Here is an 18,607-nt window from a genome sequence, read left to right on the forward strand (position 1 = left end):
ATATTCCATATTAAAATTTGACATTCAAACTTTGACCTTAGGAGAGAAGACACCGGGTTTGCAGAGGAGTCTTCACAACTGTACACCACAGAAGAACAGTCACTGGTGAGTTCAAATTTTTGTAGGAATCTCATCATCTTTCTCTTCATTAACAGCATTCTTCTTATCACATTTCATGTTGTCATCTTCTATTGCAAATACAGCATACGATACCCTATAATATAATTTTACTTTTTGTACTGCAAATGTTTGTTAAATTAATACCTGTAATACTTGTTTGATTCTGTACCCAACATTTGTTCTCTGTGACCTTCAGTCTGGTTTAGGAGTAATAGAGCCAAGTTCTGTGGGAGTTGATGGCACAGCGGGGGACTCCACTGTGCCTTTGATCTCAGAGATGCAGGAAAGTGGCTCCAGTTCCACATCCATCCAGGTTACCAAGGAGACAGAAAAAGCTGCCACGCTTCCCACTGAATCTTCACAAGTTCAACCAGTCTTGATGGAGGGAGCTCTATCCCGCAAACATGAGATGGAGGGACCTAATAAGAAGGCATCCAACAGGTTAGCTGTTGAGACACACTGAAGTAACCAAGCCATTAACCAGAATATAACAGTGACTTGGGCCAAATCAAAAGTAGTCGTCATTTTACTAGTGAACTTCATTTAAAATTGTCCACCTTCTCATCTCTTGTCTCAGGTCCTGGAACAACATTTACTGTGTGCTCAAACCCGGGCAGCTCTCTGCTTACAAGGACGCCAAGAGCTTTAGTCACAGTGTCACCTACCATGGCGAGGAACCCCTGAACCTCACCAATGTTTCTTGCGAGATCTTGACTAACTATAAGAAAAAGAAGCAGGTGTTCAAACTCCGGTAAGGGTCTTGGTCATCAATATCGATATTAATTTTTAAATAAAAATGTATTTAATTATTGTTTTATATATTACATATAGGACTTACTTGTTTTATCCTTGTTCCATTTGCAGACTTGAAGATGGAAGTGAATATCTGTTCCAGTGTAAAGATGAGGTGTGCTATTGACTGCTTCTTCTAATTAGTTCCTTATTAGTTAACATAATCTTTGAAATATGCCAGTAAACAACATTAATGATGTATGTTTTTTGACCACAGGAGGAACTCCAGAACTGGACTCAGGCTATAGAACAGGCAGCACAAGCTGTGACAGAAGAACCAGTTGCAGGGCCATCAGGAGTGAAGGCACAAAGCCTACCTCCACCTTCTTCCTCTACTCTAGAGGTTCCCTCAACCAAGAAGGAGAAGGAGAAGAGGTTTAGTCTGTTCGCTAAGAAGAAATAAACTCCTGGACAGAATGTGACACAGGTGAAATGGAACAGATTTTTAAAACCATTTTTTTTAACATTATATTAATTTGTAAGAATTTAGCTATATGAAATGTAGATTACACTGCTGCCTGTATCTAAGCTAATGAAGTGTTGCTAATGTCCACACATTTGCTTTTTTATGTTTTGTTGTATTTTTCTGATAATAGAGTCACATACCACATTCACTCTGTATACAAATAAAAGCACAGGAACTGATCAAATTTATCCAAAAATATTTGTAAGAAAAAAAGGATTTCTTCTTGTCTTGATTTTTTTTTTATGTGTTGAGTTTCTTCTAGGCATGCTTCAGTATGTATTTTGACTATAAATAACATGCTTAGTTTTGTTAATCTGCCTTATTCCTTTAAAATGGTTGCAAATGTAATACTGTGCTCTTTGCATCGGAACTTATAGAATTTAAATAGAGGTTGACATTGGAGAGGTGTTTCTTTTTGTAAATGGCCATCAGCTAGCAGGAGGTGTGATGATGAAGGTGTTTAACACTGTACACTATTGCGTTAACATGCACTATATGCAATAAGCACAGTGTTTAGAGTACTTTTAGACTGTTTAGGTGTTGTATTTTTCATTATTCCAACAAACATATGAATATTAATATTATAATAATATTATATTCAAATGTGAAAATATTAATGCCATTATGTATGAATGCATTAAGAAGCACAGCCATGGTACTAAAGAGAATACAAAGATGAGAGAGGTAGCTTTTTTTCTTTTCCAAAACCTGAACTGTGTTGAATGCTTTTGCAAAGCATGAACTGATATATTTATTTAATATGGTGCTATATCTTTAATATAGGAGTTTTACCCTCTCATAACTCAGGTTCCCCAGTATTAGTCACATTATAAATGCCCTTTCACAAGGACAGAAAAACCATTATAAGCATTAAAATGTATCTCTCACATCATCATAACAATGATTAAAATTTGAAAGTGATGTGTACAGCTTGGATAATGCAGTATAAATTAAACTTGGTAGCCAATTAATGTTTGAAAACATGGAGACTAGTGTGTCATACATATATGAATGTAGAAATAATGGTAAAGGGGAAATTTTTACCTGTAACATAATAATAATAATAATAACTTGCTAAATACATTTAAACTGAATGCCCATATTCAGATCATGCTAATTAAATATTCATTACACATACTTAATAGTTTTTAATCACAAGTTTTTGAAATGTTATATCAAAACAGTAATTCAATTTAACACAGAATTTAAGTGCCCTATTTCCAAAGTTTTAGTTTTCTTCAGTATCATATTAACACGGAAGTGTTTCTGCCAGGCACTTCAAGCTAAAACAAACAATTTGTTTTTTTTGCATTTTTCTTTTTATTGTATTATTATTATTATTATTATTATTTAACTGCAGAAACATTTTTAAGAATAGTTAAATTTCATCTCACTCTCATTTTATTTATTTTTTTGGATATGAATATGTTTACAGAATCATTTTTTGCAAGGGTCAGCGTGGTGCTTTATTAAGATGGTGGTGTTGTTTTTTTTGTGTTTTTTTGGCCATTACATCTTGGACCTCCAAATCTTTCTTTCTTTATCTCTCTCTCTCTCTCTCTTAGTCTCTCTCTCTTTTTTTTGGTTTAAACACACTGCGGTCTACATTAGAATGAACTCCCTTTAAACTAATATGCCTCCATTCTCTCTTCTCCTTTTATATCTGTATGTTCAATGCAAAATCACATATAATAAGTTGAAAGATCAGATCAGTATATAGATCAGTGGGTATGACTCATTTTAGGAGTATGAAAATCAATAAACAATCTGTTTGCAGTAACCATTGCCCATTGTTGTCTGTTTAAGGACTTGTGTGTTTATGTCTGAGTCTTATTTACTTTCCTATTAAGTGAGTATTACACAGTCTGATCAGGTAAAGTTGAATTAACTTCACGAAGTAAAATGTTATTTAAAGTTAACGTTAAAACATACCGCTCTTGTCCTGTAGAAGACACTTGTGCTGAGTAAATAGTCTATGTAAGAAAATGATGTGTTTACTTCATGAATTTCAGAGTAACATGTACCCTAACGTTACACTACTACTACTTAGCAATATAACTAGTAAATTAATACAGATTACGTTGTGCACGAATTAAACGTCATGAACGTAAATTACATGTTTTGGATTCAAAAACTATTATTAAATAGTAACAATAGTAATCGATGAACCAACGACCAAAAAAATATCTTGGTTTTATTTATTTTTTAAAAGTTGCGTTTAAAATTGGACTAAAAAAACTGAGGGGCACATGCCGCTACTGATTCATAACCTTTATAAATCAATGCTTCGAGCGTTAATCCAGCGTGTAATAATAGTCCAAAGTGGATCATTTTAAAGTTAGAGGATTCATAAATGCACGGAAGTGTGTGAAACAAAGTGTACATTTTCAAAATGTCCAAAAACATACGTTTTACCTGCTGAGGGTGCCATCGAGCTACACCGTTGAGGGCTAGTTGTCCCGACAACAAGTTTGGGCTGTTGGTTACGTCATTTTGAATGAAGCCCAGTACACACAAGCCTGCTATTGGTCGGTTTACTAGCACCCGCCTGTGGATCCGCGCAGCTGATTGGCTGTTGAGCACCTCACTCTCCTGTGCTGTTCGTGCGGGCGCAGGTTGAATGCGCGGCGACAAAGTAACTCCAGCAGTCGCTGAGAGTAAATGGGGAGAAGTTGAACTTTAATCGCGCAAGTCCGCATAGACTGCAGCGTTTCATTTTTTAATGTAGCTGTAACCTTTCACTATTGGGATTGCAAGTCATTTCAAAGTTTTAAAACCGTTACCTCAAAGGATGTCTTATTACCAGAATGGATTTGATTCACGTCCCCTGCATTGTTCTGCTGCGGACCAGTAATGTGGAGTACTTAAAGCCTTAGAGAAATCCGACGCACTTTGTTTTTTATTTATTTCTTTAGACGCACCTTCGGTTGCAAACAAGTTTAACTCTTGCGTGGGTATTTTGTGTTTTGTTTCCCTCCCCCCAAAATGGATATTACAGTGTCTGAACTCATGTCTAACTTCATGGATTCGCCGCTTGTGGTTTGGGTAAGTCACAAAGACATGATGGCACCTGCTGTGTGCGCGGAGTTTGTATTTGCGTTGTGTAGTTTGTTTAGCAGCAGCCAGTGACAGTGCAAACCTGAGCAATACTACTAATGTGGGCTGGATGCTTTATGTTTGTCTCAAACCTAGTGGAAAGAGACTAACATGCTTTTCACTTAGCACATGACGTGTATGATGAACTTATTAAAATTATGCTTAAACTTTATTGCAACGTTTTGTTATTGTTTTTTATCTATATTTTAATACATACAACTAAGTGCTAAACGTTGTATTTGTTTGTTCATTTTATTTTGTTCCTATTTTATTCCATATTTTTTCTCTACTTATGTAAGATACGTTTTCAAATTAATAGTTGTTCTTACTATATATGTATATAATTAGTTTTGTTTTTTAATATAATGTAACAAATATGATTTATTAATAATATTATTATTTATTTTGATTTCAAATATTATTTATTTATTTATTTAAATAAATCCCACTAGGTAGAAATGTTTTTAATCCTGTACACACAACAGCTTAACATTAATACTTTTTGTGTGCATACTACTTCACTACACAAAGAGTTTAATGACACTTGACAGGGTTTGGTGAAACCTGTGGAACTTCCTCTGACCCCCTTACCCTGACCTCTGTGTCCTGTTTGGCTGTGCTTTCTCTGACCACTGTGTTTGCAACTCATACTTCACCATCTTAACCCACATTAGACAATCATAAACATTCCCATGTTGACATGTGTGCTGTTCCCTGATACTGTATAACATTGAAAGAAACATAAACACACACATAGTAATTGGAGGACTGTTATGTTTAGTTTTTAGAGTTGAACACAGACTGTGTGACAAACAATATTTACTTAGTATTTATTAAAAACGATCTTACAAGTATCTCTTTGTAAATGTGTTTTAAATTTTGTAAACTCTGCAGTTCAGTTCTGAAACAGAAAGCATGCTTGTGCAGCTGTGCGTGCATCCTGTATTACTACCTACTTTATTTGAAAAAAAAAAAAAAATTATCTTTTTTTACAGGTCAAGACTTTTGGACCCCTTGGGTCCAGTTCAGAAGACAAGCTCTCCATGTTCATGGATTTAGTGGATGGTGTCTTCCTCCATAAGATAATGACACACATGTGAGTGACAGACACAGAACTGTGTGTGTGTGTGTGTGTGTGTGACTGTGCCTACATGCTGTAATCTAGCAGCTGTTACACGGGCCTATCTTTTTTTTCATTAGAAACCATATCCTATCCTTTCTTGCCTGCCATCCAACTGTGCAGACACTCAATCCGAATCTTCACGCTCCGTCAGTTTTGTTCCTCTTCCATAATTAGTGTGTTAATAAAGGGTCTTCGGCTGATTTGGGGCTGTACTTTGCCAAGAGTTTTAAGGTCATGTGTAACATCAGTTTGCGAGCATGCAGTATAAATTTCATACTTGTCTGACTGAATGTTAGGCCACGGAAGTTTCGGTTAGCTCAAGCTGTAACCTCAGCTAACAGGTTACTAGGCAGCAGCACTGTCGCGTGTGAGTCTTACTAATGAACAAGGAAATCTCTTCTTTTGAGAGTATTTGCATCATGCAAAGCAGCTCATTACACATATTTTGACACCTAGAGTTTATGCATCTAGATTGAGCTTTATAAAACACTGTTTTCGACTTCCTGAAGCCACTGCATCAGCATTGTCCTTTAACCTACTTTTACTCGAGAAGCTTTAATCAGGGGCTTAAACACTAGACCTCTTCAGACAAAGGAAATATTCTCTCTATAAATGGGGGTGGGGGGTATGTCTGATGGGGAGATGACACATGTACTGTATTAGCTGTCCTCAGACACTCTTGTCGCTGTCCTCGATAGATTATTGTACCCTGCTGTCATGTTCTCTGTGTGTCATGTCACTTAGGGCATGGACTGCATCAGTTTTATTCCTCTAGTTCCATTAAAATCAACATGAAATGGCATTTGGAACCTGTTCTGCTTTCCTAACGTGACATATTTGCTCCTGAATGAATTCAGTAAGTCAGCATGAAATCAAAGCTTAAGATTTTAATACAGTATTGTAGTGTCCATTATAAATTATTTATCCATATCCATTTTTTTATGTAAACATTAATGTCCCCTCACAACAGTGTCTTTTTATGGTATGTCTATTGATGCAAGGACTGGGCGATAACTCCTCACTTCCATTTATTTATATGAGATTGCAACAGTTAGCAATTTTTCTCATTTTGAGAATGTGTAATTCGCATATGCGTGGTAATGGAGAAGAAAAGATAATCACTGTTTCCATTTCAGGTCGATGTAAAGATGAGGAAAAAAACTTGCCTTGGCAGCTATAGCTGAAATAAAATGTTTATTAAAAAAATAATTAAGTATCAAAATGACTAAAAGTAAAACAAAGAAACAAAAACTTAAACCTTAAAATAAAATTAAAATGAAAACTGAAAATATAAAGTAAAATCTATAATGCTATATAAATTAACACTAGCCCAGTTTAAACTAGCCCAGTTTTTCTATAAGCTCTTCCTAAGAAACATTAGTAAGATAAGTCTAAGGAAATAATATAAAGAAACATTTGATCAGGGTCAAGTGAACACAAAACCAGACTTAATTATTTATTTACTAATTACCTAGTTGATTATAGTTTGCAACCTAAAAGTTACCTAGCATATATGTGAGCTTAAAAGATGATAAAATAATATACTGTTACAAGAATAATAAATCTTGTACATTGTTAGTATGAAGACTCCCATACTCAGGTGTCCAGTGTATTTCCACTGAACTATTACAAATGAGTGGAGATGTGGAATGTTGAGGGCAATGTACACACTGCTCCTTTCTCCTCACCCACATCCATTTTTAATGTGCCCACACCCGTATGCCTGTAGCAAACCGATAGCCTTGACAGTGTATTCGTGCACCAGGTATGCAGTAACACCATCGCTGTTATGCTAACACATCCCATCTGGCAGATGTCCTCTGCATGCACCCTATCGGTCTTCCCTTGACTTTTACTAAACAGTCATTGTTTTTCCAACCATGCTGTCAGTTGCAATATCCATGCTCGTAAAATGCCACAAAAAGTGAAACTCAATGCAGCGTTCTTGGCTTTAGGCAACAGAAAACAGTTGAGCCAGACAGCAGAGGAAAAAAGAAAACTGACCCTGATCTTTTAAGGTTCTTTCACTTGCAAGCGGGAATTTGTGGGCCAAGCTGGCAGAATTTGCATGCCATTCTCACAAAACAAATGTAAATGAGGATCGCACAAACAGAGTCTATGTAGCACCTCAGAACTGTCTCTGCCAAGACCAGGACCCACTCACTGGCTTCAACCTTTACATCCAATGATCCAGTCCAGTGATATGAAAGCCTAATTACTTGTTATATTAGAAAAACTTAGAATTTTTTGTTGATGTAAAGGATATAGTTTATTCAGAACAAGGATTTGTTTGTAATGCAAGAAATAAAATCTATATGCAAAGTAAAGTAATACAAAGATATAGTGATGCAAATATTGATGTGCACAACTATGTATCTTATAAATCAAGTTTTCAGCATTAATGACAGATCATTCAGAATGCTTTTTGTTGTTTTGGAAATATTCCTACTAAATATGAATTAGAACAAAAGATCAAAGATTAGTTTTTTTATTGTTTACCTGTGAAAATAGTGAGAGGAATATGTTGCATTTGAAAAAAGACATGAGAGATTCCAAACGTAGCCAAGTGGAGTAATTCATGATATATTGATAAAGAATAGAATAAAAGAAAAAGAGAAAGTCAAGAAACTGCAACACAACTTTTTGTATTGTTAATCAGATTAAAAATATGAACCAAGATGTTTATTACTTGAAAACGCAAATAAAAATAAATCACACAGCTCAGTTTATGAAAGTGATGGATGATGATTAGGCCTGTTTGTAGTGCAGTCTCAGGGTGGGTTGTTTGAATGACTAGTCGACTGATCTTGAAGAAATCATGTATAATTGGGCTCACCAAACCGTTAAAAAGTAAACTATTCGACCACTAATTAACTAGGTTGTTGAATGATAGTAAAACATCCTGCCCAACCATTAAAAAAGTGCTTATGTGAGATTTTCAAATGTACTCTTGTTGCTCTTGGTCCACAGAGACCCAAGCCCCATGAATCAGCGAGTCAACAAACAAGTCAACAATGATGTCAACCTGAGAATACAGAACCTCAACACTGTCATCAGACACATCAAAAACTACTACCAGGTGAGATCTCTTCCTCCATGTCCTGTTGCAACGTGAGAAGTACTTCCTGATCACTCCTTTTTTTTTTTTTTTTTTTTTGAAGACAGCATTGTGTATGTGTGTGATTGTATTAAATGCCAGACAGCAGCTGGTCTCTGCAGACATAAGGTGGTGATTCTGGTGTCATGGGGATTAAACCTGTCTGCAGATGTGACTGAAATTGTGGGTAGTTGGGTGCCTTATTTTTATCTGCATAGAAGAGATTCCGTTACGTCAAGCCTGTTAAAACTTCTGATCCTAATTATTATGTGAATGCAGCCAGTAAGGGATGTGTAAATATGTATGAATATGTATAATCTAAATCAGCTAGTTGGTGGGTCACTGGGTATAATTTAGCTGGTTTAGCGTCATGTCCGCCAGCCACCAATCAGAGATGTTTCCTATTGATATTTGAACTAAAAACATTTAAAAGCAAAGAAAAATCTACTAGCTGACCTCCATTACTGATCAGTTGGTTGTTGGACTAGTTGACCCTCCTCACTCATCCATCAGACATACTAGGGATGCATGATGAAATCGGTTATAATTTAAAAAAAAAATGTATCAATCGATATCGGCCAAATATATATCAGCCAATATTTGAAATTTACATTTGAAATTTTTTTATATAACTTTTACCATCATCCCAAAGCTAAACTTGAAAACATTATAATTTTTATAAATTGCAATTTAGTAACATTTTAAATGTTCTGTTTAGCAAATTGTATAATGAATATACAGTTTCTTACTGTATGTACATTATAATCTTATGATGCCTAAGTTCACTAATGGCATTAAAACTGTTTATGTTTGTAGTATTGTAATTTAATTATGTTTTATTTTGAATTTATTTAGACAAAATAGTGAATAATTTTAATATTGGCCATTTACTGACCGTAACATGAAAATAATTATTGGACTATTAGTATTAACAATATTTTAATATCAGATTTTAAAATCCTTTTATACACTGTAAAAAAAAAAAAAAAGAAAAAAAGTTGAGCGAACTTAAAAAAATTTTTTACCAGCTTCAGCAGATTTTTGAGTTTGCTCAACTTATTTTTGTGTGAGATTCTCAAATGTTTGTTGTATAAACTTAAAACGACAAGTTGAGAAAACTCAAAAATCTGCTGAAGCTGGTTACCTTAATTTTAAGTTGGCTCAACTTTTTTTTTTTTTTACAGTGTATATCACGCCGATGTGTTTTGTGAACACATTTTTAGAAAGTATTTTATATGGATGTTCATTGGGATAATATAGGAGTGAAAATGGTTTGCAAGACCTGAGTTGAAGGTGCTCTATAAGAGGTTGAAAGTTTTTACGAGAGACTGTAGTCATAATCATAGTAATTATTGTGAAGAAAACAGGGGGACATGAAAGGACAAGGTCTTTCTCAACACCATATTAGAGAAAATGTAGCATTGACTCATAATTTCTGGTCTCACAGAAAACAGTTCTCACTCACAATTACTGCTGGAAGGAGGTTTTTATGTTGTTGGTTTTGGGAGTCGAAATCTTTTGATTGGTTTGGTTGGTTCTGGGCAGCGTCCCACCATCTGAGTAAGCGTTTGCCACATCTGACCCCCTTTTCACTTGGCAGAGCGTCTCAGAAGCATTCCTGCTCAGACCTCACTGCTTTCCATCCCAACTTAGAAAAAGAAGACTGATTGTGTGTCAGTTGCTGGGAATTGTCTGGGTTTTCTACTCGCACTCGTTTACGAAATAAAATGTTGATAATTCATTTGTTCACTAATTTTATTTCTGTAGATTGTTCTTTTTTCCAAACACTTTCAAGGATGTAACCAAATATTCTGTACTGGGGTGTAAAAGTTTAGCGTTAGATCCTAACCGAGTGTGATTCATGTTTGTTGTTTATTGTTAAGATACATGGATACTCTTTTCTTGCTTATCACTTTATCATGTTAAATATGGTTAGGACTGTAAATAATGGGAGAGGGGGGTATCTGTGATGGTTATGGTCTTGTATTTTTGCCATCCAACAGGTCCTTTGTTTGTCCAGTTTTAAATAAACATTCTGCAGTAGGCAGCCGAGATATTAAAATAACCTCTTACTGATTAGTGTTATTATATATTACGCGGGATTTTGGCAGTGTCAGAATGTAGTAATCATCCACAGTGCACACTCCTCCAGTGATGGAAGGCCCCCTTAACCACATATTTGGCTTGGGTGGAGCTCAACTTAGTGTTTTTTTTTTTTATAAGTCACTCAATGGGCTCAGTAATAAGTAACTGAGAAGTTTGTGTTCATACAGAAGTACCCTCACCTTGGCATAAAAAGCATTTTAACCAAGCACTTTAACTAGAAAAGGGGCTCTCAGTCAGATATCTTGAGCCAGCTTGGTAAAACACAGCTTATTCATTAATATTCTTTGCACTGAATGCACACTTTGGGTTGTTTGTGGTGTTTGAAACTGGCCAAAAGTCTAAATTTCCTCATGTAGCTTGTCCAAGACACACACTAAGTGCTGTTTCTCAACCCAAGAGAAACTGTCTTATGTGACCCCGGAAATGGACTTCAGAAAGGCAACATTTGAGCATCTGATATGGGTCAGAGCTCTGCTGAACAGAACCAGATGTGGTGTTTTATCCCGTGTTAATCGCTCCTCCTGAGACCCACATATGGGGGTCTAGATGGGGGAAGGGTCACTGTAATGTGAGAACTGAAACCCTCAGGACCCCCTGAAATGCAGTCCTAAAGACATCAGGCTAATAGCCAAAGGAAATGCTTTTGTCATGCATTTGCTCTCTCGCTTCAAATTAGGCCTGTTTGTTTTCTTCTAATGATTTAAGAGTTGGGTCATTAACTCTTTGTTCAGTATCTTCTCACTTACGCTCTTCTAAGCTATAGTGATCCCTCACAGACAACCTGGGCCCCAAGTACATAACGCGCTGATAAAAAATGAGGTGTCAGCACTGAATCAGATTACTCAATGTTATGGTTAGCTGAAGTTTACCATCTACAAATCTGTAATTTATTCATTTATTACCCGGAAATATTACATGGTTACTACATGGCTTGATAAGGAATTTTCTTTAAGATTCCTTTAATACGAGAACAACTAATTTATTATATTATACTATAAAATGAATTTGACTTTTGAATGATAATGAATGTACAAATATATAAAATTACAAACAATGTAACGTAAACAACAGTGCAATAAATTTGGCATCAGTTGAGGTTGAGACTTGCTGTACTCCTAAGTTGTATGCATGTATCTTTTTATCAATAAATTTGCATTCAGACGCAACATAGCATCACTTATGCGTCTGCTATGAAAATGTGTTGCCTTATTTGACACATCATTGAAGTACCATATTTGGCTGATAATCAAAAACAACATTTTGTAACACAACAACATAAGGTGTGTAATTTTTTGATGCACCAAGTGGAGTTGAAAAGTAATGGTTAGCCTACTGCTGCATCAGTTTACATAGTTGGGATTGACTTCTGTAAATTTCACCTGTGACACCATTGTTAAAATCATTTTCAAAAACCATCAGTGAGATAGATACTAACACCAACCACACTATTGACTACCAATAATCAATGGTAAATATCTATACTGTTGCATAATCACAGTCGATATTAGTGACAATATACCATTCATGAATAGAACTAATCAATTTGTTGTCTTCCTCATTCCATCAATTTGGATTGATTTGCAGAATAACTGGAGCATTCTATTCGCGATCAACAGAGATGAACTGACATTCTCTCTTTTTGCAAAGTGTTTCCTCTCTCAGCTGTAAACTACATTGTGTCTGAGTGTCAACAGTGGTCCCAGCCACTGTGTACAGAAATGACCCAGAAGGCCAGTGAGATAAGCAGGCTGCTGTAGACTGGCCTTTTATGCTCAGTGAACAATGTCATACATTTATAAAAAATATCTATAAACTGGAAAATGGTTGTTGTCATCAAAGGTAAAATAACACACATTGTCTGAGCATGTTCATGCTGCAGCAGCACAGGAAGTGAGTGTGAAAAAGGAAGATGCATATGATTTTAGTGATTAATTAGTGGTGTTTGCTAAGGCATGTCTTGCTATTACTACTGCTTGTACTATTTCATCACCCGTAAGCCTGAGTATTAAACTTTGGTGCATTTTTGTTCCACCCTGTTTATGCTAGAAACATGAATGAATGAAATCATGAGGCTTATTAAGGAGAGGTGTGCTTACTTTGCTTAGCCTTAAGACTTAAATTTTTTGCCTGATGAACAATAAGATTTGCAACCAAATCTCTTAGACATCTATTGAATGAAAACTGAGCCATGTCAGAACCAAGAACCAATTGAATTGGAGAATAGAGTGGAAAGTTTCCCAAGCAATATGAATACCAGCAAGAATATTTCAAATTGAAAATCTTCTAGTACAAAGCATTGGTTGCTTCTCAAATCAGTGGAAATGCAGGTTCACTTCCAAATCACCCCAACCAGGAACTGGCACCAGTACCATTTTTGTGGAAAAGTGGTGTCAGAACATCTTCACAGTAGAGCAAGACCCTGGCAACCACCCAACACACCCAGTCATTGTGGAGCCAAGTTTTGCCAAGTTGGGGTCACTCATATTTACCTGAGAAGCAGTATTTTAAATCAGATTTGTCAAGATTGTCTGAATGACTAAAGATGGTCTTAATTGATTGTCTTTGGACATGTGATCACTCTGTTTCTGGCACATGGACTACTGAAGCCTGGGTAGACCAAAAATAACATCCTCTTAAGTTTGGATCCCACAGATCAATGATAGGCACTGGAATGACTTTCTAATGACTTGTGATCTGAACTCTGTAAATATTTGCACACGAGGTGAATGTCTGTCTCACGTTTGGTTATGAATGAGATTACAGATTACAGATCTCCAGTACCAAATGCCAATATGATACATTCTCCCAGCTTAGCCTAGATTTAGGTTTAAGCCTAAACCCTAACACTGGGTGATTTAATCTACACTGACCAGATTTGCCCTAGTTTTATCAAGGAATTGAGAATGTATAATAATCCGTTCTGACTGTAGGTTGGGGTTCACATTCCCAGTGTAACACTTTCTGCTCTCCCCGATTAGAGTAGCTCTAAAATGACTCAGTGTTTGCTAACCAGAAAGCATCCCACCACAGAGATCAGGGCTACAGACAGTGGGAACAATGGACCTCTGGGGGAGGGGAGGGGTAGTATGTTGGTTCCTCCCTGCCTATTGTCTGGAGAGCAAGTCGTTGTGAGCATGAGCTCCTGTAAGCTGACTCTTCTCAGAGCTGGAACATGAGATATGTGGCCTTGCCGGGCCCCTGATCTGCCCATGGCCCATGCCTAATGAACCGCAGTGGACCGCAACAACGCATAACATCATGTTAGAACATCCAGCCAAAGCTGTTTTGTTTTAGATTTTGGATCCAATTGGTTCATTTGAAAAGATTTCACACAGCTCTGGCTAAAAGTTTGTCTGAGACAATGACGTGCCAACTGTTTTTGTTTCTGAATTAGGTTTGAGCACTGCCCCCTTCACCTGCTCTTTTCAGCCAGACTAACAGTTTGAGAGTTCCCCACTGGTCTGTAAGTGGTTGCGTTCCTCAGTTCCACGTGCAATATTGTAAAAGCAAAACCCCCCTCTTCACTATTGCCGCATGTACAATCTGCACGGTTTGATTCAGTTTACTGCCATAGCTGTCTTAAAAGGATGTGGTTAAGACTCATTCGTAGAATTTGTGAATAACCCTCACGCAAGCCCTGTAAACGAGGACAGTCGTGTTGAATTGGCGCTCCTCACATACTTGGTAGGTTTTTACAGGTTTCACCGTGGCTCTGAAAGAAGGGAGGTGTCTCTTTGAGTTAGCCTGCTAGCTCTTTGTTCTACTGTTTGCTTGCGTACAGTGGAGATGACATGGCCGTTTCCCAGAGGTGTACAGTTTCCCTTTTGCCATATGCATGAGCAGCCCTAGAGGCATCTTTGACTTGCACTGTTTAATTTCTGCATGATATGCTTCACTTCAGTATTTCTCTCAGACACACATGAACTCTCTCTTGTTCATTACCTTTATAAGGCATGTGTGTTTGTCACTGAACACAGGAAACCCCCTCCAGAGACCGGCTGCCTGTGGGAAACCCAAAAACAAAGCCTCCTGGACTGCTTTAATGCTGGCTTCTTTTCTTTTTCTCATTCTTTTATTCTCGTACCCTCTCCATCCCATGCCTCTGCCTCTCTTTCTCGTCTCTGCCAGCACTGAACAGTTACAAGATACAAAGTACACAAAAAGTGACAGTCACTTGTTCAATTACTTTCCCAAAGATTTCCAAGCTAGTAGAGAGGAAAATTTGTTACAGCAGACTTTGGCACAGCATGTTTTCACGTGTTTAGTTAGATCATAAGTTCACTCACTGTGTAAAAATATGGAGACTAGGTTTAGGAAAGGCTGTAATGTAAAATCCGAATGAGGTAACTCAGCAAAATAGTCATGATTGTGCTGCCTTTAAGTCTTTCTGAGAATTTCCTACTTGGAAGTTTTAATTATGATAATGATGAGTTCAAGAAAAAATGCCTTTTTCTTTTACACTTGCATTTTTAGTGCTAGTGCAACAAAATGAAGAGCAGAGGATGCATATTACACTATGTTATGACCAGGTATGATGCAACAAGATTCTGGCAACAAGCAGTTTGTTTGTCCAAAATGAACGCAAAAATGGGGAATGACACAATTGCAGTTTACTGCCAGTCAAAATATATACCTTCTGTTTCCACAGTTTCTTTGTACTTTGAATTTCATTACTTCCATGATGCTTCACTGCACAGCGTGCTATTTATGGTTTTCCTGGTGCAACTTGAGTGTTGAGCAGTCACGACAGGGCAAACTCCTGATTAACATGGAAGATATATATTAGGACATGATGTTAGGTGTGTATTTGACACTTAATCTGTGTATGTTATCATTCATGTGCTGCCTCAGAGAATGATGGGAAATGTCGGTATGTGACAAACTGGCTAAATAAGTAGTATTTTCTTCTGGATTTTCCTCTTCAACAGTTAACAAAAAGTTAGTCATTCTGACAAGACAAGTCAACAACCCTAAGTTTTGAACTCTAATTTTTGTTGCCGTTATACATTATGTGTCATCATCCTGTTGTTGTTTATAGTGCAAATTTTATATGATGTTTTTTTGCATAAATTAGGTCATGGCTGAGTCTGTATTGGTCTAAAACAGATCTTTGTTTCTATGTCTCTATTGTTGGTCCTTGTTTTTGCTCAAGATAACTCCAGACTAAAGGTTTATCTGTTTATTAGCTGCCATATGGAGCAGTTCTAGCCTTCCATGTGTCTTTAATGGACATCTGTTGCTTCCAAATGTGACGCATGCAGCAAACATCACCTCTGTGGGCCTCTCTGGTCAAAGATCAAGCTGTCTTTAAAAGGTAATGATTGAACCCCACTAACCAAGATTCTCTTGGGCAAGCCAAGAAGTCTCTTTCTCCTCCGCTGGGGTGTATTGTTAGTCTAGGCTACTTGGAGACAGAGATCCCAGCATCTGAACATCTACACAGATTTGGTCCAGCTGCTGTGGTGGTCACTCTACCTCTCTGGAATGGGACAGAAGTGGGGGGAGGTTCCACTAGGCTGCTTTTATTTAATGGAGAATTGGGGGAAAGAGGGAGGAGGTGTGGCACTCTAGGTCAATTAGAGTTGTCAGGGAGTCTGGAATGCCCCACTCTCTCCCTTCTGTCCCTGCTGTTGCCCTCAGAGTCAATAGGATGTGAAAGCTTGTGTCCACACATACAGAGCCTGTAGGAAATAGGTTTCCATTTCTAAGCCACTTGTGTTTTTGTACAAGGATTTAAGGTTTTTATTCTGAAGTTCTGTTTTCTTGAGTTTAAAAAGTTACCTACCTGAATGCATCATGTATGCATTATGCTTTGCTGTTCTTTGTGATCTTACAGTGCTTTGTGGAGGTATCACAAAGGTTGTAAGATTTTTGATAACAGGAAGTGGCGACATGACTTCTGACTGATGTGTCACATGGCAGCAGTGCTCACCTGGACTCTTTGTGTACAGTTTGCTTACTTGTTAGCAGCTGATATTAATGCTCCTCTTGTTTGGACACTAGTTGACGTCTTGGTCTTTATGTGGTTTCCAGCTTTTATGACTCCCCACATTCTTCCAATAGAAGGTTGAATAGGGACTCAAATTGCACATCCTACATTCAGAAACAATGTGTCTGGAACTGCTATATTGTGTGTTGGGTGGCGGGGAACCAAAGGTTCAGTTCTAAACATGAAGAACAACAGAATTCCTTTGAAATGTCCTTCAGAGGGATACACAAAATGCTGGTTATTAGGCAGTGTTCAATTAAAAATGAAACACTGCAAACTAAAAATTAGTTATTTTTAATGCTTCATGTTGGCATATGCTGAATAAAAATATGGATATTAAAATGTAAGATTTTTTAAAGATTACATTTACGTGAACAAATTATTAGTGTTTTGAAGGATACAAGTTGGCATGAAATGAAATTCTGTTTTTGTAGATGCCTGTAATACATCTTATTGTTACTAGTATCGGAACTAGTATCGGAAATTCCACTGATAACACAAAAAATTCTGGCATCGGTATCGGCGAGTACTTGAACCCATGTACCGATCCGATACCATTTTTAAACAAGACCTATAGTTATGCGCGCTAGCTTTGCTTAACGCTGCAAATCGGAAATCAATTCTTCTTCGCTGCTCAGAATGCAAACAAAGGAAGTTGTGCTGTGTTGCCACAAGCAACCACTATTTAGAGATTTTACTCGCCAGTGTGTGAGTTGGAGGCTATGTATAAGTTTAGCACAGATATATTGTCACTCTCCGAACACTCTAACTGAGCTCTTCAGAGTTTCGCTCTCCGTCAAGCGGTCTGTGCCATTTTTCTGATCATCTGAATGGATGCGCAGCACACCTGTATTTGATGTACCGTAAGCTCTAGTGTGAAGTGCACAACTCGCCGTCGCTTTGCTTTTTTCCTCACATGCAGAGAGAGAGAGAGAGCCTTGCGTGTAGCACGTCAATTCTGCATGATATGTAAATTATATTCTTTGTTGTATTTTCCTGTCAAAATAACGGAATTCCTTTTGGAATTCTTCATCTTTTAAGAACTGCCGGGTTCTCCGATAGTAGGCGGAGCTAATGCGCAAACGACAATCTCATTGGCTGGCGCTCACCTATTATCGTCCCTGGTTTGATTTCAGCAATTCAGTTCAAGCGAACGCAGACAACGTGATTAATATTCATGAATCCAGCAGCTCGTTAATCCTTAGTGTGTTTTATGTTGTTCTTAGTAGAATCCATAGTATGATTATTATCTTATCAGTATTATTGATAGTTTTCCCCCCATATTTTACAGAAACATTGAACGACCAAAAAAGCACCACCACCAGTTCCGTTAAAATGACTGTATTCATACATGGTTACCAAGTTTTAATTCTAATTGCTAAAGTTATATCATTAAATAATATTCTATTATCGTAATACATTTATAATGCTTGACTGACTGATGTTAAGAGTGTACTTTTAGATATTTAAATAGATGTGCCATTTTCCAAGCATTATATATAATATTTTTTTTGTTTACTCGCCAGTCTGTCTGTCTATGGTGAAGCACACCATAAAATAATTGCATCAATTCATACAGGTCTAGTAGTACATACAGCTGTATTACCAGATACACACCCAGGTATCGGTTCAGTACTCGGTATCGGCCGATACCCTGAGCCTAGGTACCGGAATCGTTATCGGGAAGGAAAAAAGGAAAGATTGGAACATCTCTACTTACTGTGAATGATTCATCCATGAATATGATTAATTTTTTGACCCTGTAATGAATTTGTAATCTTCTGGTAAAAATGCCAGCCAGACTTCTTTCTGGTGATG

General features: G+C 37.1%; 2 protein-coding genes across 4 annotated transcripts in view; both read left to right on the forward strand.

The window, feature by feature from the left end:
• sptb (spectrin, beta, erythrocytic) overlaps positions 1-3,803 on the forward strand; it is a 30,065-nt gene extending 26,262 nt beyond the window's left edge. For 2 of the 3 annotated variants that reach the window (XM_058750083.1, XM_058750085.1), the window contains exons 33-37: positions 42-105; positions 317-561; positions 698-871; positions 985-1,027; positions 1,130-3,801. In XM_058750083.1, the coding sequence (XP_058606066.1) occupies positions 42-105; positions 317-561; positions 698-871; positions 985-1,027; positions 1,130-1,315 (712 nt within the window). In that variant the 3' untranslated portion in view covers positions 1,316-3,801. Of the gene's footprint in view, positions 1-41; positions 106-316; positions 562-697; positions 872-984; positions 1,028-1,129 lie in introns of all 3 variants that reach the window. The other variant, XM_058750086.1, reaches the window with a different exon arrangement.
• A 138-nt stretch (positions 3,804-3,941) lies between these two features.
• The window catches only part of ccdc88c (coiled-coil domain containing 88C), a 56,294-nt gene continuing 41,628 nt past the window's right edge, over positions 3,942-18,607 (forward strand). The window contains exons 1-3 of the mRNA XM_058750087.1: positions 3,942-4,423; positions 5,470-5,570; positions 8,568-8,676. Of these exons, the coding sequence (XP_058606070.1) occupies positions 4,364-4,423; positions 5,470-5,570; positions 8,568-8,676 (270 nt within the window). The 5' untranslated portion in view covers positions 3,942-4,363. The remainder of the gene's footprint in view (positions 4,424-5,469; positions 5,571-8,567; positions 8,677-18,607) is intronic.

The sequence above is a fragment of the Onychostoma macrolepis genome, chromosome 17 (assembly GCF_012432095.1).
Source record: "Onychostoma macrolepis isolate SWU-2019 chromosome 17, ASM1243209v1, whole genome shotgun sequence".
In the NCBI taxonomy this organism is placed as follows: domain Eukaryota; kingdom Metazoa; phylum Chordata; class Actinopteri; order Cypriniformes; family Cyprinidae; genus Onychostoma; species Onychostoma macrolepis.